The 22,176-nt window shown below is 42.8% G+C and overlaps 1 protein-coding gene across 2 annotated transcripts; it reads left to right on the top strand.

The window, feature by feature from the left end:
- Window positions 1–1,618: 1,618 nt before the first annotated feature.
- On the top strand, window positions 1,619–19,570 carry bnc1 (basonuclin zinc finger protein 1). 2 transcript variants are annotated; one of them, XM_087179113.1, is made up of 6 exons: window positions 1,619–2,002; window positions 4,609–4,654; window positions 10,433–10,535; window positions 12,526–12,761; window positions 14,220–16,267; window positions 17,325–19,570. In XM_087179113.1, the coding sequence occupies exons 2-6, from the start codon at window positions 4,643–4,645 to the stop codon at window positions 18,130–18,132; spliced, it is 3,207 nt and encodes a 1,068-aa protein (XP_087035239.1). In that variant the 5' UTR covers window positions 1,619–2,002; window positions 4,609–4,642; the 3' UTR covers window positions 18,133–19,570. The 2 variants fall into 2 exon arrangements, with proteins under 2 accessions (XP_087035239.1, XP_023281343.1); XM_023425575.2 differs by lacking the exon at window positions 4,609–4,654.
- Window positions 19,571–22,176: the final 2,606 nt, after the last annotated feature.

Here is a 22,176-nt window from a genome sequence, read left to right as displayed (position 1 = left end):
CCCCCCCTTAAGCTGCCACGGGTAGAGACCAGGTGTACCTGTTTAAACTTGCTGTGTAATTTGTGGATTAACAGATGCTTCTAATGGCTAAAATCATCAGAGCTTCGCTTCTGACACAGAGGAGAGATGTGAGGGAAGAAAGAGCACAAAAACGGAACAGTAAACTAAGCTCTCCTCTATATGAATTCACCATGAGCTGAGCAGACACACACTTATGGAAATCAAAACAAACATATTTACATTTACTTTAAAAGCTCCTCTCTCATGTCTTTGTGTCACAGTTACCATTTTTAAAGGTGTAACAGTATCAAAGGCAAGAGTCAACCTGTGGTTAACTCAGTCAGTTAACAGATTGACTTTGATCTTGATCTTCAATATGTATTTTTGAAAAGTCTGAAAGGTTAAGGAAAAAAAAAACAAAAAAAATATGAATGCCTCTAATCACCCAAAGTTAGTTGTTCAAGATGATTAATCCCAAAATTAATTTATTTTAACATATAATATATATAATTTTTAATATATGACCAGTCACACAAACATGATGTGAACCTCTTCCATCTCTATCCTCCATCCAATCAACATGGCAAAACTCCCTTTTTGTTTTTATGGTGATTCAATTGGAGGAAAACAGGATCTGCTCTTTTTTATTTCCTATATTCACTGTATGATTTATGTGAAGCTCCAAACACATGCCTCCTTTGTTACCATGGGTACTGCATTTGTTCTGCCACATGTATGTAGCTGTAAAACAAGGGGCTGTACGTTAGTAATTTCTTCTTTTTTTGATTCCTTACGTTGAGATATATTTACATTTTTTTCCTGCAAACTTAAAATAAGTTAAAGTTGAGATGCTGTTGTAAAAGCATTCTTTAAAAGTTTTTAATGATCATCTCAGTCTGTTCTAAAACAGTGTTGAGGTTTGATCCCATCCCGAGGAGCACATACTCCTAAAGATAACACAGGTTTAATTTTTGTCATGTGTGAAGTCCCCCTCTTCCAGAGAAACACTCAGCACAGACACTGACACATTCCTAACAGCACAAGGCATAACTTGTTATGGAGGCTGTTCACAGGACTGTGTTAAGGTGAATCCACACACACACACACACACTCACACACACACATACATACACACACACACACACTCACACACACACACACACACTCACACACACACACACACACACACACACACACACACATTCACACACACTGGGCTGTGTGCACTGAAAGGGGTAGCGTTCATTTAGGGCATTACTCAGACGGAGAGAGAGAGAGGGGAGAAGAGGGAGAGTCTCCCCTGACTGCATTAGGAGAGCCTCCAGCCTTTGTGATTCCTTTTGATCAAATCTCTGTGAAAGATGAGTGTCATGCCCTCTTCCAGCCAGCTGTGAGGGGACTGCCCTGTGACTCTGAGGGGGTAGACGTGTGTGTGTGTGTGTGTGTGTGTCTGCATGCGTGAAAGAGCATGTACACCTCTATGTGTGCATGCAAGTGTGTGTGTTGTGTGCACAGGATAGGGAGGGAGCAGGCAGCTCCTGAGGTGAGAATGCCGAGTGGGAGGATCTCATTCCAGCCCCCTGTGCCCAGTTTCAACACACACACACACACACACACACACACACACACACACACACACACTCAACATCTTGAGTAGTTTAGAGCCAGTCCACGACAGCATGAGAGGAAAGAAAGCAGAGGAGTGTGTGTGTGTGTGTTTGGTGTGTGTGTGTGTGTGTGTAGTGAGAGTAAAAGCACAGTGACTTCTCTCTTTAGTAGAGTGAGTGTTGGTGGCTCGGTGTGTCTTGGTGTGTGAGAGCAGAGAGCAGCAGAGTACATGTGTGTCTGTGTTGTTGGAGGAGACGCTGCTGGGTGTGATGGCTCTTTTGCGTTAGTACTTGTGCGGGCAGGAGAGTTGTAGGCAGTTGTTTTGTGGGACTCGCAGGGAATGGCAAACTCCACGGTATCCTTGGAAACATCTGACTAAATGATAATGGCCGAGGTAAGAGAGACGGCTTTTCACTGCTCTTCTCTGTCTGCTCAGCTCTTCTCTTTCACACTGCCTCCACACAGGATCAGGACGGCTTTAACAAAGACAAACTGGAGGGAGTTCATGTGGATCGCAGTGACAGGCAGGAGCAGACTTTACTGTTGAGATGTGTAGAGATGTTTTATAATTTATGATAATGTAGATGTGCATTTGTTAGTTTATGTATGACATGCTGGTGTAGTTTTGATTGTACACACATATATACATATATATATATATATATATATGTATATATATTTGCTTTAGGATTTGTTGCTACACAGTTATCTATAGGCTTCTGTTTCACTGTCATTTTTTTGGTGTAAGTGCCAAAATTCAGGTCTTGTATATGAGTTTTTTTTTTTTGTTTGTTTGTTTTTTTGAGAATTTATTTTTTCCTGCAAACTAACCCTTTTTTTATTCATGTTGCAAAAGGGGCCAAAGTTCTCAAATGTGAAATGTCGGAGTAAAATAGTCTAAAACTGACTAAATGTGAATTTAAATTAAGGACAGTCTCATCAAAGAATAAATGAACACTCAAATCCAGCGTCTAGAAATTGAGAGTTTGTGAAAGTTTTGAAAACTGATCCAAAAATCAAACATGTCTGTGTTTTAGTCGCTCTCAGACTCTTGAAATGTGTCTGTCTTATGTGACTAATGAAGAAGTCAGAATGAGATGAGTTTGCCGCCTTCTCTGTGCGATTGTCCTCACATGCCTTCCAACAACACCACAGACAATGTCCATAAAAACTGACAATCATTCAGGCTTCCTTCGCTTTAGAAAATGCTTCTTTTCTCTTCTGTTTCATCCTCTTTTCTTAAATTATTGTCTGTATTTTTTCCATACTTCCATTCTTTCTTTTTTCTACTCTATTTAATAAACTTTAGCAGAGAGAGCCCAGGTCTTACCTGGGCCTGTTCTCCATCCACACATCTGTCCATCTGTCTGTCATTAGTTTTGGAAAGCAGAGCAGCTTGTAGCCTCCTGCGGCTTCCTGTAGCTTGTTGTAGCCTCCTTTGGCCTTGTGTAGCCTTCTTTGGCCTCCTGTAGCCTCTGGCCACAGCCTATTGGAATGTAATTTAATAATAGCCTAATGTTTTGTTGCAGCCATAATGTAACAATTAGCTGAGCTGTCTGTGTAGTGGTGGTGTCGGTAGCAGCAAAACAAGCTCTCCGTGCCTGTATGTGTGTGTGGTGTGTGTGTGTGTGTTAAACAGTTGGAGGAGAAACAGTTGTGGTGTATTCCCTGTTAGATGGCTGCATGTCAGAGCGGAGCAGCATCTGAACAGGCCGCAGTTTAACTTGTGAAAATAAATGTGATGAATTAAGTGCAGGTTGAGCAGAAACTGTGTGATGATCAGAGCTGTGAAGCTGCAGTAGCTGATTCTTTCATTTAGGAAAGAAGGACTGAATTGTTTTACCACATTTTATATTAATTCATATAAATCTGAGACACTGACTTTTTCAGACTTTTTGATGACATTTATTAACTTTGATGTTCATAAGACTGCACTGATACATCTCATTGGCTGCTGTGATTCTATAATATTTCATCAGTGGTTTAAGGTAAATAAGGTTTAAGTTCAGATTAAAAATCTCCATTATGAAACGAATATTTTGAACATTTAATAATGTATTGAATCATGACTGAGCTCTGCCACAAGTGAGGTTTGTATTTTCTTCCTCTAACAAGTCGCCGTTTCCATTTTCTGATGAGTGAGGTCATTACTCTACCAATCCATGAGAGTGATGTAGACGCCCGTGCGCATGTGTGTGTGTGTGTGTGTGTGTGTGTGTGTGTGTGTAAGAGACAGTTGAATGGCCTTGTGTAGCTCTCTTCTAACACAGTCATGTCCCATCTTCATTCCTGCTGCAGCTCAGGCTGTCTGTCTATTGTTTCTTCTTTCTACCTCCATCTCTTTCTGTGGGTGTCTCTCTGCTCTTCTTTAGTGCTGCAGGGCCCCAGGGTGCTGTGTTTGTGTGTCAGAGTCGCGACTGTAGCCTGCCAACCTCGTCAGCTTCATTAGGTTCATGATGGTCCATCCATGAGAGGATGGATGTGTGTGTGTGTGTGTGTGTGTGTGTGTGTGTGTGTGTGTGTGTGTGTGTGTGTGTGTGTGTGAGCGCGCGCACACACGCGCGCGTATGTATCTGCTCCAGTCTTTTACCCCCTTCAGTGTCTCCTTGAGCTGTGATCCGCCCTCCTGGCCCCAACCTACCCCCTTAACAGCCCCAAACTCCACACACACACACACACACTCACACACGCAGCAGCCTGCTCTGCGCTGCCACCAAAAAGGCTTGTGAGGATTTGTCAGCCAGATGTGACAACATTGTCAAGAGGCTGGTGAGCAGAGAGGGAGATCTGATATTAATCAGAGCGTAGCTGGGAGCCAAACTCTCTCAGACTCAGTGTACTAACATGTTCCCTCATTTACTCCCTCTCTGAGCCAAACACTCCCTCTAAGTTCCTAACAGGGAGCCACAGACACCAGGAAGCCAACCAAACGTTGGCTCACTTTTCCACCACCCACCCCCCACACCTCCACCCCACAAGCTCATCTCTTTGTCATTTAAGGTTTTTTTTCCTTAAAGAAGACAACCACTTTCTCATGGACACTCAGGTAAAGATCTGCTACCTTTTTGTTTGTTTTCTCTGCTGTGTGTGCGTGTGTGTGTGTGTGTGTGCGTGTGTGTGTGTGTGTGTGTGTGTGTGTGTGTGTGTGGTGATTGACTGCTGGATCAGTTTGAAATAATGAGTTTTTCACGCTGTCTTTGGGCTGTATGGACTCTTAATAGGCTCAAACTCAGCCTGTCACTACTTGCACTCGCACAGGTTTTTCCTGGATTTGTCTTCTACTTTTCAGCCTCAGTGCTGTGTTGAAGGAACGCTCACACAGTTTTTTTTAATTTAATTTAATTTTAAAAACTACTACTGAAATGCAGTTTACTTTAAAGGCAGCTGTTAAATGGACGCAGGCTGGACGACTTCATAGCTCAGGGTCTGTATATAAAAAGCTAAGTGTTTCATCTGAAACTTGATGTAATGATTTTAGAGAAAATCACAAGTGAAGAGTTTGGATCTGCTGCTTCCTCTTCCTCAGTGCAATGGCGTTAAATCATCAGCTGAGGCGGGATCACGTCGCCTGCTGAGTTGCTCATGTTTTCTAACCTCACTTTTACTAACACTTGTCATCAATTAACATTTTACTACTTCGCTGTCACACACACAATTTGTTCCAAGGCGTGATTTATTCATGAGACTATGTTCTTCACTCATACCGCGCACACACACACACACACACATGGTGCAGACGCAGTTGGAAGGAGGTTTTATTGGTGGAGGTCTGTGTTATTAGCAGGAAATCAGAGTGGTACCAGCAGCACCGTCCTCCCTCCACATTCCTGAGTGTTTCTGTGCTCAGGCTGGAGACAACATTTATTTCTGCTGTGTGCGTCTGTGTGTGAATGTTCAGCTGTTCTTGATCAGTTTTTATTCTTCTTTTTGTTTTCCTTCAGTTTGACCATTTCAATATATGCTGCCCTTTAATATTGAATAATGAAACTGTTGAACAGGTTTAGTTGTTCAGTTGCTGTTGTTGTTGGATTTTTTATTACAATCCTAAATTTATTTCAGTTCAATTGATATTCTGTAAACTGCTCACGTCATGTCCCTTTTATAACTTTTAAAATGGGTAATGACTAAAATAAATTCATAGGTTAAATGGATGAAAAGCAATTTTTTTTTGTAAATGTCATATTTTATGCAATGATTGATTTATTATAAATTATTTTGTTGATTGTTTTGCAGTTAATCAATTATGTGTTTTGTCAAAAGCTAGAAAACAGAGGAAATGTCAGTAACAAGTTTCCAAGGTGACTTTTTTGTTCAACAAATCATAATCTAAAGACAACTCTAATGTTATATAAAACAGAAAAAAATGGAGCAGATTCACACACGTGAGAAGCTGGAACCAGTGAAAATTTGATTTTTTTTATTTCATCCATTAATCTATTTTTTTTTTTTAAATGACTATTTGATTCCGCAGACTGCACTATCTGATAAATCAGCCTTTATAAAGGTTTCATAAATTGTAACTAATTGTTTTATTCATGGTTAATAAATAATTTATTGATGCTTTATCAGTCATAAACCATTAACCTGTAAATTCAGATTTTTTTTCGCATTAATGTCTTATACCTTATTTATAAAACATGAGTAAATTATTTATTAATCATTACTTACATCTTATTAAACTCTCATAAAGGTGCCATTGTAAAAAATGGTATCAACTGATTTTAATGTTTATGTGCATAGTGTTTATGGGAAAGTGAATATTACAAACTCTCCAAAATCCTAAAGAAAACAATTATTAGTAATAATAATAACAGTAAATCAAAATGTTAATTTGATGACACCTGATCTCAGAATGTGTTTTTTTGAGGAAAGTCACCTGTTTTCAAAAAGTCAGTTTTAAGTTGCAGGTGAATGGTAATAATCTTAGCCATTTCTATTTCCCGGCAGGAAAACTCTCACTTCTTTTATTTCCCATGAGCCATAATTGTCTTGTTAACTGATTAATGGCTGATAGTAAAATCTGATCCCGTCTCAGTCGGCCATCAGGCTCGCTCGTCCTCAGAGCTGCTGAGAGCTCGGCTGTTATTCACTCTTTGGCACCAGCACTGCTCATTTCCCCACTGAGTGTCAGTTAGTGCAGGGCTGCTGCTAATTGATTAGTTTTCCACCGCATTAGGCCAACAAGTCCTGTCCATCCCTGAGCCGTCTCTGTCCAGGCAGCTGTTCACTTCTGCTCTGTCTCTAAAGCTCTGTGGCTGCTCACAACATATGGCAGGACTTTATTTTAAGAGCCAGAAAAGACTATTTCATTCTATTGCTTGTGTATGTGTGTGTGTGTGTGTGTGTGTGTGTGTGTGTGTGTGTATGTGCGTGTGTGCGCACGCGCGCGTGCAAGTGTGTCTGAAGGATGTTATGGCTGTTATCCCAGCGGTGGGATGGAGAACATAGCTGTTTTTCTTTCTTTCTGTCTGATTCTGGCTCAGATTGTAAATTGTGCTTTTTCTACATTAGATCCAGAAGTTGTGCATCTACCAGTCACTACATACATTTACATTCTATTACTGTGTTTTCAGAATTGTTAGATAGTAGTGTTACACCGCACAGAGTGGAATGAGGGAGCAAAAGTGATCATGTCATGAATAATTCAATTAGAAATCATTATGTTAACATATAGTTAAACCTGATGAAGCCAGTCAAATCCATCACAAACATCACCAGTGTCTCGTCTGTGTGTGTGTGTGTGTGTGTGTGTGTGTGTGTGTGTGTTTGTGTGTTATCACTCAGGAGTTGTCATGATATACAGATGCTGTTTTCATGTGGCCCCTGCCTTCACTTCACTTAACCTCATACTTTTCTCTTTTCTTAACCTCACCTTCTCCCTCTTTAACCTCCATCCGTCCCACACAGCCTGACCTCCGACTGCACACGCTCCACAACAACAACCACACAAACACAGCCACTGAAGACTGACGGCAGAATTCACATATTCAGTAAACATATTCACTGAATATGTGAATTCACAAAGTGGAGCTGCCAGCACCAAACAAATTCATACAAACAGAGACACTATAGACTAAGAGACGGAGAGAAACCGAGGCTGTGTAGTGTAGGTTCATAGTATCAGATGCAGTGACTTTCAAAATGTATTTTTATTCTATGATATTGATGGATGTGATTTCAACAGCATTTATTTCCTCCCTGCACGTTACAAAATCACAGTTCTGCTTGGAGTTCGCTCAGTTGTCTCTTCACATGACCTGAGTAAACCTACAGTACTTGAAGTTAAGTTTTTTTTTTTTGACCTCACAGACGAGAGCAGCTCTGAGTTCATAAAAATGTTAATGCTCATCTGGTTGCCTTTAAGTTTCACCACACACTCTCTAGCAGCAGCATTAAAATTCATCTCTTGTGCCCCGGGTTTTGCCTTTCAGGCACAATGCTAACGCTGCGCTAACTCCCAGTCCCAGTTTCAACACACCAGTCTATTTGTGTATTTGGTCATAAATGTAAAGAATGATTCTAATTAATAATACAGCCATTTAAAATAGCATTTCTAATTGTTCGTCCGAAAACAAACCTGCACCATTTGTCTTTTATTTAACAACATGTAGGTGCACTATGAAAATGCTAATTAGAGGCATGTGTAATGTATTGAAGGTGAGTGTAGAGGTGGTGGTGAGGTGATTTGTGGCAACACTGTTGTACATCACAGAAATAAAGGAGGTGACCTTGTGTTAGCTTTGGCTTCAGAAACACTGACCAGCCACATCGCTCTGTACAATTAGTCCTTGTGTCATTGACTTCACTGATGTGTGTTAACAGCCACAGCTTTGGTGTGACAACAGTCAGGAGGAGGTGGTGAGGGGGTGTGGGATAGGGGGTGGGTCACCAAGAGCCACTGTAGTGCTGGCCTCCTCTTCTTCTTCTTCTCTGCTAACTTCTAACTGCTAATTAAGATAAATGTCCACGAGTACTCTGTACATTGTTGTGTGAGTGTGTGTGTGTGTGTGTGTGTCAGTGTGTGTGTGCACGTGATTTGACTGAGATGTGTATTAGAGGCAGCAGCAGCAGGAGGTGTGTATGTGCCCACAGTGGGATGGGATTAGCCTAATTGGGTCGTGTTGGTTCTCGGTGCTCTGTAATGATGGGATTATGAAGCCCAGAGATGAGCAAAAGGGTTTTTATACCTTACCACTGTCCAGAGGAGGCCGAGCTGCCCAGCTGGAGATGAGACCCGACAGAAAGGGTGATAGAGAGAAACGGATGTCATGGGACTGAAGGCCAGAGCTACCACACTGTGCTTCAAGGCCAGCTCACTGCCGCCACCTTCATCTGCAGTCAGTTTATATGTCCTAATGATGAGGGGTTATTGTGAGGTGAAATAATGTGATTCCAGATCTCAAGGACGAGTCCAGCCTCGAGCACAGAACCCAGAAAACGACTAAATGAGGAGGAGGAGGCCCCCTACCCATCCACCCACCCACACTTTTGCTCCTTCTCCGCCCGTGGAGAGGGAGTAAGCTCCAGCGAGGAGCTAAGCATGCTGCTCATGTATACTAAAACCCCACTGATCATGCATTATAGATGCAGAGGGAGAGCGGCGCCGCAGCGCAGCCACTCTGAGGTTTTCAGCATGTGGCGCTAACAACGCGGCTTTGATCATGACTCTGATGATGCTTTTCCCTCAATTCCTGGTGTGTAAATGTTTTTTTGTCCGAGGCGGAGAGACGGGGGAAGCAGAGTCATTTTCAGTGTGTCACTGCAGCGGAGTCCTCTACGCATGGTCGGTGCCAAGTCAGCAGCTGCACACAAAACTTGACCCGTTACTGTCGCTCACCCCAAGTCTCTGTCTGAGGCCCAGCTCAGCTCCGCCCACTCTGCTCCTCTGCATGTTCGTCCTCAAAAGATAAAACCCATTAGCAATTGAGCTAATAGACAGAGTATTCTGACCTGTGTGTGTGTGTGTGTGTGTGTGTGTCTGTGTTTGTGTGCCTTTAGGCATTGATTGATTGAGATAGTTTTGCTGGTCCAGGTGTGTCTGAGACCTCTTGTTACTGTAGAGAAGACCTGCCCTGCAGCACTACTGACACACACACACACACACACACACACACACACACACAGGTCAGAATACTCTTTCTTTCAGAGGGTAAACCAGGCACTGAGTGCTGAGTGATACACAAAGGGAGAGCAAAAATACTTAAGGCAATCATGCTCTTTCTTTCAGTTTCTGTGGCGATCTTGACTGTAGACTTTACATTTTTCATATAGCTGTGTCTGATGAGCAGAGCTACAACCACACACACACACACACACACACACACACACACACACACACACACACAGTTACAGGAGGATGAGAGTGCTACTGTCCTGCACATATAGAAATGTGACTTTAAAACTTTAAATATATACAAAATATAAAGTGGGCTGAACATCAATAATGTCAAGTCTCTGTCAGATGTTTAGAAGAGCTCTGCCTAAACAGAGCGGCGCTTTCTACCAGCCGCTCACACTGTGAAGATTTCACACTTTCCAAAAATACCATATACTGTATATCGCAGTGACTTTTGGTGAAATGTGAATAAAATGACACAAGACATTTACAATATTCTCATTTTGGGGTGGAGCAGTGTGGCCTCACAGCAACAAGGTTGTGGGTTTAAACCCTTGTTCAGTCGGGGTCCCCACTGTGGGAGGAATCCCACAATCCACAGACCTGCAGGTTAGGTTTAGGTTAATTGGCGACTCTTACAGGCAGTAAGTGTGACTGGTTGTTTGACTCTTCTTATCTTACTGATTGTTGTATGTGTTTTATTCACAGGCTATCTGCTGCACCTTGGTGAACTGTAACTGTGACAGCTTCAAGCCTGGGAAGCTGAAGAGAAGACAGTGTGAAAACTGCAAACATGGCTGGGTTGCACACGGTAAGAGCTCACTGTTCATGTGTCCAGGGTCTAAGGCCATCACAATGGAGGTGGATGGTTTTAATTTGCACCCACAATGTAGAGAAATGACTCGACAGCAACTGTTTTATCAATGGAAAGATTCAATACAAACTGTTGACAGGAGTTCTGTGGATTATCCAGAGCAAACAGGTTAGACAAAGTTATTGTTCTGCAAGTCTCTCACAATTAAGTCTTGTGTGTTAAAGGGGTCTTTTAGCTCCTTCTCATTAAAGCGTCAGCATTACACCGATCCTTGCTGCCCTTCACTGGTTCCCTGTGAGTTTTAGAAAGTTTTTGTTCTAGTTTTTTTTTTTTTGTGTATTTATCTATTTGATAGGGACGTTGCAATTTAATATAATTTATAGAAACTAATGTGTTGCACAGAGGGTTTATCGCTGTTGCTAATTCTTGACTTCTATAATCTATATGTGGAGTTTATTTCAGCTGGTGATGTGTTCCAGAGTTGTCAGCCCTTTATGGAGAAAGCCAATTTGAAGATTTTACTGTTTGCTGAATGGTCAGGCTCCCTTGATCTCCTTATGGTCCTGATGGCTGATGGAGATCTTCTGACGGGGCCCTACGGGGCCCCTGAGCTGTTGACTCACTGTCACACAGGCAAACTCAGCCTCCTCTATTAAATCCCTTCTTAAAAGGTTGTTATGCAGCATTTGCCATTTTAGCACCATTTTGAAATTTTAAACACAGCAACAGTTAATAATAGATATTTACATAAATAATGAATTCTGCTTCAGATTTGTATTTTATTTCTTTCAAATAGATTTAATAAGATTCAAAATCAGAGTGACGGGCTGCGTCTGAGTTTGTTACTGTTGTAACACAATCATTGGTCATTCTACAGTCGTAACATCACAGTGTGATGGGCTGAGGTCTGATCCGTCATCTGTCTGCACTGACACATGCAGCTTTTACCTTCAGCTCCTGCAACCTGATTGGCTGCTGTTAGACTGATTCACAGAAAGTCTACTGTCAGGAGTTAAGATCCACTGCTCATTTTGTATTTAGTCAAAACAAAAGGCTGAGCTCTAAGTAAAGTCACAGGTCATTGGTGATATGACCAAACTCAGGTTGGAAGTTTAAAGTCATCAGATTTATTTGTCCACATTGGATCCATGACTGTCTGTTCACCTCCACTGTGACTTGATGACAAATAAGGACAAAATTTGAGGACAATTAAAACGTTTATTCTATCAGTGTCACTTTCGTTGTAACACCCAGCCTACCTGCTCCGTACATGCATACTTGTACTGACAAAGAGGCCCATCATGTGGCTCCACTGTGTTGAAGCTGCTTTCAGTCGTAAACAGGATTCTTTCTTGTTTATTCTCTGAGAGACAGGAAGTAAAACAGCTGCTGCAACAGGCTCATTTGTTTACAGTAATTACACTAATGTCTCCAACATTTTGTGTAATTTGTCAACTCATTTAATGACGGTGCTGCATGAAATCATCATCACCTTAATTTTGTTTCTAAAAATATTCACTGATGATGATGAACACACACATTTTAGCAGCGTTAAGTCAAAGTATCAGTGAATCTGTGAAGCACTGACATTTTATAATATTAATGAAGGAGTTATAGTGTATAGTATAACACAGTTATAGTGTCATTTATTTTTTCGGATAATATTCTCTTATTTATTATTTCTTGCTCATACAGTCTTCCAATATTTAAACTTATTTCCGTGTGTTGTTTTCAGAGACAGAGTGGAAATTCAAATGTTGTAAATAAGCACACCAACAACAGACAACAGTGATGGATAATTTTGCTCTTGTACCACTTCTTTTTTTACATTTTCTGTATTACTTGAATTTATAAATTATATACCTCCTCTTCCTCTCACTCACATTTTGAGAAGCTGCTGTTTCCCCCCCCCCTCTCTGTGAACACCACCGGCATCAGAACAGACTCATGTAATCTAATCCAGTAAATTCTGATGTGTGTATTCCAGCACTGAGCAAGCTCAGGGTGCACCACATGTACCAGAGCAGCCAGGTGGAGATCGTGCACTCCAACGTGGTGTTCGACATCTGCAGCCTGATGCTGTATGGCACCCAAGCCATCCCCATTCGCCTCAAGATCCTCCTGGACCGTCTCTTCTCTGTCCTGAAGCAGGAGGAGGTCATCCAGATCCTCAACGCCCTCGACTGGACTCTGCAGGACTACATACGAGGATACGTGCTCCAGGTGAGCAAACCTCTAGACCAACACCCGGGTGTTGTGCCTGTACAGAGACCAAAACCAGAATCTGAACTCACCAGTCAAATATCGGGCAATGTGAGCTACAGCTGGAGACACTACAAAAAAGTGCTAAGATCCACAGACACTGTTGTTCATTAAGAAATAGTTCCACAACATAAAATCACAAACTGCTGCTACATTTCTGCTCTTGCGCAGGTTCATGATTCATCATGTAGAACAGCTTCAGAAGTGTTGGGAGCCCTGTGTTTGGACAGTGGACGTAGCCATGCTAGCTGTTTTGCCAGTCTTTATGCTAAGCTAACCTTAACACATTCTGTCTCCAGCTACAAACAAACAATTCCCCACAAAGCTGAATTATTCATTTACATCTCAAAACAATTCCATCAAAGTGTTTAGTTTTTTTCTTTACAGCCCAGAGGCCGACATGGGAGCCTAAAACTCGGGGTGAGAGTATGTGATGGGAGTGACAGAGGGAATTTCTGAGGAGAAGATGGGTCAGGAGAGCACGTCTAAAGACAGGAGAGAATGGGGGTGATCTCTCTTGGTGTCCCAGTGATGTGGCCGCTTATTGCTGTGGCTCCAGCAGCTCGGCGGGTTCTTCAGACTGTGCCGGCCACATTTTAACTATGATGTCTTCTCCTTCAGATTTCGTCTCAAGCCAAAGCCGAGCCGGCTGAGGCCCGGGCTTCAGGCGCCGTGTCAGCGCGAGCTCTCATTTCGATTAGTACATCATCAAGTATTCAAGTTGGGCTGCGTTTAATTCATGTTAGCTCTTCTAATGGCAAACGTAGAGTCAGAATCCTCGACAGGCGCCCAATGAATGCTCTGTGATGAAATATTAATCACGGTTATGGCACGAAGCCGCTCCTCACTTTCAAAGACGCCTGAACTCACATGTGATTACTGCTGGTTTTAGGGGGAGAGGAGACGCTTGATCAATGTCAGGCTGCTTCTGATCACCCCTCCCTTACCGGTGTATATGTGTGTGGTATGTTTGCGCACATATTTATTTTTGCTTGCCTTTGGGAGTGTGTACATCAGTGTACGTGTCTGCTGGCATGCTGGTATGCATGTTCTCACTGAGACGTGTTCTGCTTCTAATGCAGTGGGTAAACCTACATGATTTAAATGAAGAGAAATGACCTGCGAGATGAAACAGTGTGTGTGTAATGAGGATTCTCAGGGTTCTGTGCTGCCCGCTTGTATTAACACTCCATCTGATTCCTTTATTTAGCTGCCCTGCCATTCTGTTTTATAGGGTGTGTCATCTAACCCACTGAATATGTATGAGCAACCCAACAGACACTTATGATGCTAATGATGAAATTGCTCTCTCTCCTTTCTCTTTTTATCACTTTCCCTCTCCTTCTCAATCTACTTCACACCCTCCCTCCCCCATCCTACACCGTGCTGCCTCTCCCTGTATTCCTGCCTTGTCTGCAGGACGTGGCGGGGAAGGTGCTGGACCGGTGGGCCATCATGACGTTCGAGGAGGAGATTGCCACGCTGCAGCAGTTCTTGCGTTTTGGTGAGACCAAGTCCATAGTTGAGCTGATGGCTCTGCAGGACAAGGAGGGCCAGGCGGTGCTGGTTCCAAGCACCCGCACCAACTCAGACATCCGCACTTTCATTGAACGCAACACCCCACGCACTGCTGCCAACCTCTCCACATCCAAAGTGGATAAGCTGAGTGGCAACAGCATGCACCACTTTGAGAACTTCATAAACAGCATGGCCTTCATGCTGCCATTCCAGCTGTTAGGCTCTGTCCCCACACCATTCCTGGGCTCGCCAACAGGGACGCTGCAGCAGCAGCACCAGCACCAGCAGCACCAGCAGCCATGCTGCGGGTCAGTGGAGCAGCAGAGTCAGAGACGAGATGATCAAGGGCGGGACGGTCTGGGGAGGGATAACCCTCTCCCTCTGTCACGACCTCCAGAGAGCAGCCTGATTGGTTCCAGCTCTGTCTCTTTCACTGATCTGGACAGAAGTGGAGACAAGCCAATGGACAGTCTGTCCACCACCACAAAGATGGAGGCAGAGGACTTCTCCACCAGCGACAACTACTCAGATGGGCCCTCTACACCATGCACACCGTCCATGAGCTCTGATGTCACACAGATGTCACCCGATGGCAAACTGCGCTCACTGGACAGGAACGGAGGCAGTGGTGGAGGGGTCTCAGGAGGTGCGGGGGGCTCTCTGAAAAAGGGCCGTGTTTTTTGCAATGCCTGTGAGAAGACATTCTATGACAAGGGCACGCTGAAAATCCACTACAATGCAGTGCACCTGAAGATTAAGCACAAGTGCACCATCGAGGGCTGCAACATGGTGTTCAGCTCGCTGCGCAGCCGCAATCGCCACAGTGCCAACCCAAACCCACGACTACACATGCCGATGAACCGCAACAACCGGGACAAAGACCTGCGGGGCAGCATGTCTGCTGATGAGAACTCTCAAGGAGAGAAGAGGCCTGAGTATGGAACCCCCATCCCTGTCTGCTCAGCAGAAAGCCATAAATCAGTGCCCTCATACATGGTGAGCCACGTGGACACTGGCTCGAAGCTCCACAGCAGCTCATTCCCCAGTATGGGCCAGAGCGGCATCCTCTTCCCCAACTTAAAAACAGTACAGCCAGTCCTGCCTTTCTACCGCAGCTTGGTAACTCCAGCAGAGCTAGCCAACACCCCAGGAGCGCTCCCCTCCCTTCCCCTGCTGTCCTCCTCTGTACCCGTCAAACCCATCACAGCCCCTGAACACTGCATGACAGAACCAATACCAAAGAAAAAGTCGCGGAAGTCAAGCATGCCGATAAAGATAGAGAAGGAGGCAGTGGAGCGAGATGAGCAGATGGATAATGGGAGCAGCTCTGAGGATGATGGTCCTTTACAGGGCAGGGACCAGGAAGAGTGTGACGGCGGCCAGGCAGAGGGGCAGGGGTGCACACAACCAGCTGGGGAGGAGAAGGAGGTGAGAGGTGCTTACACTGGGGAGGAGAGGGAAAGAGACCAAACTCTAGATAGAGACACGACAGAGAGGAACAACAAAGATGACGGGCTGAAGCAACCTGAAGCAGGGGTCATCACCTGTGCATCCTCCCCCTTTGAGAACAGACTGATGGAGAACCACTGTGACAACAACTTACTCTGTCAGGAACTCAACGACAATGAAAACAGGATGCGCACAAACTCATTGATAGCAGATGACAAATGGGACGAGGGTGAGCATAGGCTGACAAACGGGGGCGCTCTCCAGCTCATAGACCGTGATAAGGAGGGATCTGACGGCTGCGTAGAGGACTACAGTGACTCAGGGCTGTCTCATTTCAACCCCGACGCTGATCTACCGCACCACTGTGAAATCTGCAGTAAGACCTTTAAGAACCCATACAGCGTCAAGATGCACTACCAAAATGTCCACCTGAAGGAGATGCACATGTGCACAGTGGACGGCTGCAACGCTACATTCCCATCCCGCAGGAGCCGTGACAGGTGAGAGGCAGTGCTGTGAGTGTTCATATCCTAATTCAGTTGGCAGGTAAAACACCCTGGAGATAAGCAATCTAGCACCAGACCAGTGGAATGCGCAGGCAGGGATGAGGAGCTAGAACCAGCTACTTTAGTTTGGACCTTTAAGATCAAATTATACTTTCTGCCTTCATGTAGCTGCAAGAATGGTGTAAGTCCAGGAATACGTGTGCGAAACGTCTTCGTTTTCATTTTGATTTCTAAACAGACAGAGAAAAGACCTGTTGATGTCATATTAACATCACACCAGTAACTTCACATAAAACTAACACCTTCCACTATGGTTTCTACGTCTAGTCTGAATCTGAATATGCCACAGACTTGAAAAAATACAAATATATTTTTCAACCATTTAAGGAGCTGTATGTGGAGACAGAGAACTTTAGTGATGTTTTCTGTCAAAAATAAATCAGAAATGAATTTATAATGAAGAGAAATCAAGTAACCTGCAAACTCTATGACGCAGCCAGTGTGAACACGCATAAAAGATTCTTTGAAGCAGTTCAGCGACGCCAGTCACCACGCCCACACGACACCGGCGGTGTGTCAATGTTATCATCTACCCAGGTCCTCACAGACTCTGAGCAGATGTCCTAAAGACAGAAGCCAGGTGTCCACTGCAGTTTTGTTTTCCATTTCAATTTTGTGAAATATTACTTTGTCCAATAGTCAAATTGTGCATTAAGCAGGTTAATGGTAACTCACCTAATCTGAGTCTGCACAGGTGTAGACATGTCTGCATATGCAGACACAACTATGAGCAGAGCTGCTTTTCACATCAGATTATCTGGATCATTCCAGTTCATACACAGAAACAGACTTACAGAACACTGTTTAAAGAGAAGCTCATACTGTTTCTTCTCTTGATAAATGTATTCAGATTGAGTTTCTTGCATTTTTCTGGTGCTCTGGTGTTTTATGGTGGACAGCCTCAGTCAGCTGATCATTAAGCTCCATCAGGTAAAACATGATGTGTATATTATGAATAGAGTTTTAACACAGATTTGGTTTTTGTCTGCAGACACAGCGCAAATCTGAACCTGCACCACAAGCTACTGACCAAAGAATCCTTCAGCCCAGCCAACATCCTCTACCCGCCCTCATCCCACTGCAGAGACAGAGACTCTGTTGGTCTGGACTACTGCCAGGACCAGCGGGACAGAGACCTGCCCCATCGAGACCCAACCAGCCACACCTCCGTCATCTTCCGAGGACACAACCGCATGGGCCTGGTCTTCCCTATGAGCAAAATGTCCACTGCACTAGACAGTGCTGAGGTGTCACCCTTAGGAGAAATGGAGGGATTAGGAGGAGGAGAAGGTGGTGGAGCTGGGGAGGATGGGGCAGTCCTTGACCTGAGCACCTCCTCCTCTGCCCCCCCTCGTGGCAGCAGCAGTGCACAATCTTCCTGGGACTCAGATGGAGCCGGCAGCGATGAAGGGGAAGGAATTGAAGAGGGTGAGGAGACGCTCCCCATGGAGGACAGTGATGAAAGCTGCGATGGGATTGGCGTGGGACGGCCCGGGGGTGAGGAGTTGGCACTCGTGGGAGAGAAGACTCTTGGCTGCGTTGGGGGAGGACAAGGTGGGCTTCAGGGAAGTGGGGGTGGATCTCCGATAACCTGCCACGTCTGCCAAAAGGTCTACAGCAACAAGGGCACGTTCAGAGCCCATTACAAGACTGTCCATCTACGACTGCTTCACAAGTGTAAAGTCCCAGGCTGCGACACGTCCTTCTCCTCTGTGAGAAGCAGAAACAGGCACAGCCAGAACCCAAACCTCCACAGGAACCTGGCTCTCAGCTCAGGGGCCACAATGGACCAGGAGTAGGGATCTGACTGATTTCCTCCACTCTTATTGTCTTTTTGTTGTTGTTGTTGTTTTCTATTTGGGCACAGAAAAGGCTCACCAATTAGCACTTTTTAAAGTCTGGACTCTATTCCATCCTCGTTGTTATATTTTGTGAAATAGAAAAAAATAAAGTACAATCAGGATTCAGTCCATTGACATCATGCATCTGTGTGTGTTTCCATATCAACACGGTGCATAAAGAACAACTGAAGCTGTCACTAAATTCATTTTCAGGCCTGAGCAGTGGAGCCATGCTGAGTCTCCATCCTTCGTTGTGAAGCTGATTTCTCTGTGTTGGTTTGCCTTACAGCCCAGTTTAGACCTTAAAGAAAAATAAGTGCAGGAACTGATTTTCTCTGTGTGCCGTCCAAGTGAGAGTTGAGTCATGAACCTGATTTATTATCTGGTGTTTTGTCGTCAGATGTCAAATCTTCCCTGTGAAGCTGTGCATTGATCAGAAGCAGAGTGAAGAAACATCTGTTCATCATCTCATCATCTGGACAGTTCAAAAAGAGTCTGTGTTAAAAAGCTATTGTGTTGTGAGCTTGACCAATAAGTTATTGTGTGGTGTTGATCTGTCTGATCTGTCTTTACTGTTGTGGTTGTTGCATTCTGCTGATGTTTACCAAAGATTTCTTCAGTCCACAAGTGTGTACAGAAACCCTTTCACACTGTGAGGGGGATGCAGTATTAAGAGGGCCCACCCAGTCTTCTCTCATCCACTGTGTGATTCACAGCAGTATTCAGACTTGGGCTCTGATCTAAATGAAATAAGATTCACAAAACAACAACAACAACAACAACTTTTGACTGATCAGGGTGAAAAAAAAATGTTCTGCTGTGTTTTTGTAAAATCTGCTAATGGGACCAGACCTGATGAAGACCCTGCTCTTGTTGGACCAACAGCCGAAGAAAAGACTAGAGGTGTATAAATACTATGAATAAGTCAGACACTGAGAAATGATCATGAAAAAAAAATGATAGTAGATAATGGCCCCACATGTGATCACACCCTAAAAAGACCTGGTAAACAAAATGTTTATTGAGCTGTATATTCTGTGAATAGAGTAATTTGTTATCTGAAAGAAACCAAAAAATATACTGTATAAAATAGTTCACCACTAACATTACATGTTTTTCTTTTTTTCCCCAAAAATGAACAAACAAGAACATTGTGTTGTACATGTCTGATTATTTCACCATGGTTTACTGTTCTAGAATTGCTCTGTAATTGGAATATTTTTTACATCTGTATTTAAATGCAGTGGATCTAGACTGAAGATCCCACTTGTTTGTTGTTTGGATTTGTTAAAGAAAAAAAGGAGTGAAAACCAACCCATGCTGATGGTGTTCATGTTTCCTTTGATTTAATGTTACAATATTCATTCCAATTAAATAAAAAGCCATATGTTTGCAAGTCTCTTTCTATTCAATCTTCTGTCCATCAAAACATAGACATAATCATTACATTTATGAGTGAGTGAAATTTATTACACAGAGCTTGAGCTCCACACACACACACACACACACACACACACACACACACACACACAAATAGTGTATATTTTCACTTGTAATGATAAATCTAATGATTGTGTTTATTTGTACATGTTTAAATAAGTGTGTAATTTTATATATAATATTATTTTATATAATTTTATTTATATACATATATATATATAAAAAATATATATATATAAACATATATATATATATATATATATATATATATACATACAAAATTATACACATGTGATGTGTGAGTGTGTTTAAGTATGCTGATGCAAACAAAGGATTTTGGTGCTGCCTTGCTCATGACGGCAGCAGTATCATCTGATCCAGGCAACTCCCTCGAGGCCTTGTAACATGGAGCGTGAGGCGGAGCAACACTGATGAGCCTCTAACACACACTGAAAGCTACAGTGCTGCTGGCAGGATAACACACAGGCTCAACTGCAAAACATTTCCTTTTTAACACGTCAGTTAAAACAGAGTCGAAAATACAACTGTCATTTTCTTAAAGTATAAATTCACATATTTTCTGCAGGATCAAGCCATGAGCTAGTTTTGGTTTTAAATGTCAAAATATTTGCTCTGTAGTAGAGGTGAAGGAACAAACAACGTTTAAAACATCTGTCTCTGTTATTGTAGAAGTAATATTCCTATGAAAACTGGTGGCACGGTGTGTAAGTAAATATACTTTGCTGCAATTTGAACTGATCCTTAAAATGAATGAAGATTTCTGATGAATTACAAGAGAAAACTCAGTCATGTCATTGTATGAAAACATGTGGGATTTTCCCACAGATTCACAAGGATACTTCATCAGCTTCAAGAAAAATCAGGATTTATAACTGAAGAGAGCAAATGGCTCATGAAGCAGGACTTGTTGTCAGAAGTTATCAGGCCTTGCTGCTCACAGTGTTTCTTGGTCCTTCTCAGAAAACAGGTGTTAAAAAGTTTGATTTTCATTTTAAAACACAAAAAATAAAATTGAGATAAAGGAATTTTTCATGATCAAAAAGTGATGAGTGAAATTTAAAAAAATGCTTTGATTTTCATTTATTTCATATAACAAAAAATAAAACCAACAGAAAACAGAAACTTAAACAGGCAGTTTTTATATTATGAGACTGCGCACGTAAACTACAAAGCCTACAGTTATTACACTGAGATTCTTGACACACTTCATCTGAACATTATATTTATTAATAATACACCCCCTGCCTGTATTTCACTGCAGACTAGTGATCACTACAGGATAAAATGGTGTCACCCACAATGTCACATATATTGAACACTCATTTGATCTGAGGAAGGCAGTGATGACAATGTGTCCACGTTGTGACTTTATTTCTGAAGATGCATGAATCAGATGGTTTAACATAAATTTGGAGCATTTCATGTCGACCATTAAAATTTAAAACCAACAGTATAATTACGAGCTAACTCTACAGCTGTAATCAGCAGTGGATCCACTGACACTCACACAGGTCACATCAGGTCATAAAACTGAGGCAGGAATCAAATGGAGTCATCAGCTTTTTATTTTATCAACTTTGACTCGACTGAGTGAATCTGACAGTGATTCACTGCAGATCATCTTTCTATGAGTGTTTGAAACACACTGACCAAGAACAGAAGAGTTCGCCATCAGACATGTTCAGCTGCTTCTAAAGCTTCATTAACTACAGACTTCAGATGATTTTATCGTCAATAAATTTATCATTTGGAAATCTGTTTTTCTTACTTTGTACTGTCCACTTTGCTGCTGTGACACTGCAAATTTCCCCACCGTGGCACTAATAAAGGTCAAATAAATACACTTCTTTGTTTTTAACACCTGTTTCTAAAAGGAGAGTGGAACACAGACCCACATAGAGCGTAGAAGAAGTGAAGGTGAGAAACTTCCAGCAGGCACGAGTTTATTTGTTGGAACTGAATTACTAGTGTTTTGATTTTGTGATCTTTTCTTCTGGCTCAATAAAATGGAAGAGACACTGTAGTCACATTCAGCAGAGAGTAAAATTTGCATTGCCTCAAAATGGTATCACACTACATGACCTGAAAAAAGCTCTCACGGTTATTGAAGAGTTGAATTAATCGCTGCGATGCTGCTATGCAAAGTTAAAGGGCATGGATGAAAATGGACCAGGGACAGTGGAAGTATTGTTGGACCCATATTGAAAAAGCGAGGAGGACAAATCTGTTACACAACATGCCAAAGTATTGCACTATTACAGAGTGCTGAAAGCCTTGCATAACTCAACAATTCAACCCACCCATCACATTTACTGTACATTAGCAGGCCGGCAGAGCTGTTCCTCATCACTTATGAGCTGAAAAACCCAGTTCTGACAAGTGGCCCCCATCCTTTTTCTCTGGTACGTTGCAGAAATCTAGTACCACTCAGAGAGGGCACAATGGGTTATTTCAGTCCCTCCTGTGTGTTGTATGTAGGCGACAATATTCAGCAGAGAACCTGGCTCATCTGAAGAGGTGGTGCACTTGCTCAACTTCCTC

The sequence above is a fragment of the Seriola lalandi genome, unplaced genomic scaffold, assembly GCF_002814215.2.
Source record: "Seriola lalandi dorsalis isolate HSWRI2012SDOR001 ecotype SW California unplaced genomic scaffold, Sedor1 jcf7180002054784, whole genome shotgun sequence".
Classification (NCBI taxonomy): Eukaryota; Metazoa; Chordata; class Actinopteri; order Carangiformes; family Carangidae; genus Seriola; species Seriola lalandi.
The sequence above is the reverse complement of the archived record's forward strand: the minus strand, read 5'-3'. Positions and strand labels throughout refer to the sequence as shown.

Coding starts and splice junctions, on each gene's coding strand:
- bnc1 (XM_023425575.2), top strand. Junction 12,762..14,219: donor TACGAGGATACGTGCTCCAG/GTGAGCAAACCT, acceptor CCTTGTCTGCAG/GACGTGGCGGGGAAGGTGCT. Junction 16,268..17,324: donor TCCCGCAGGAGCCGTGACAG/GTGAGAGGCAGT, acceptor TTTTGTCTGCAG/ACACAGCGCAAATCTGAACC.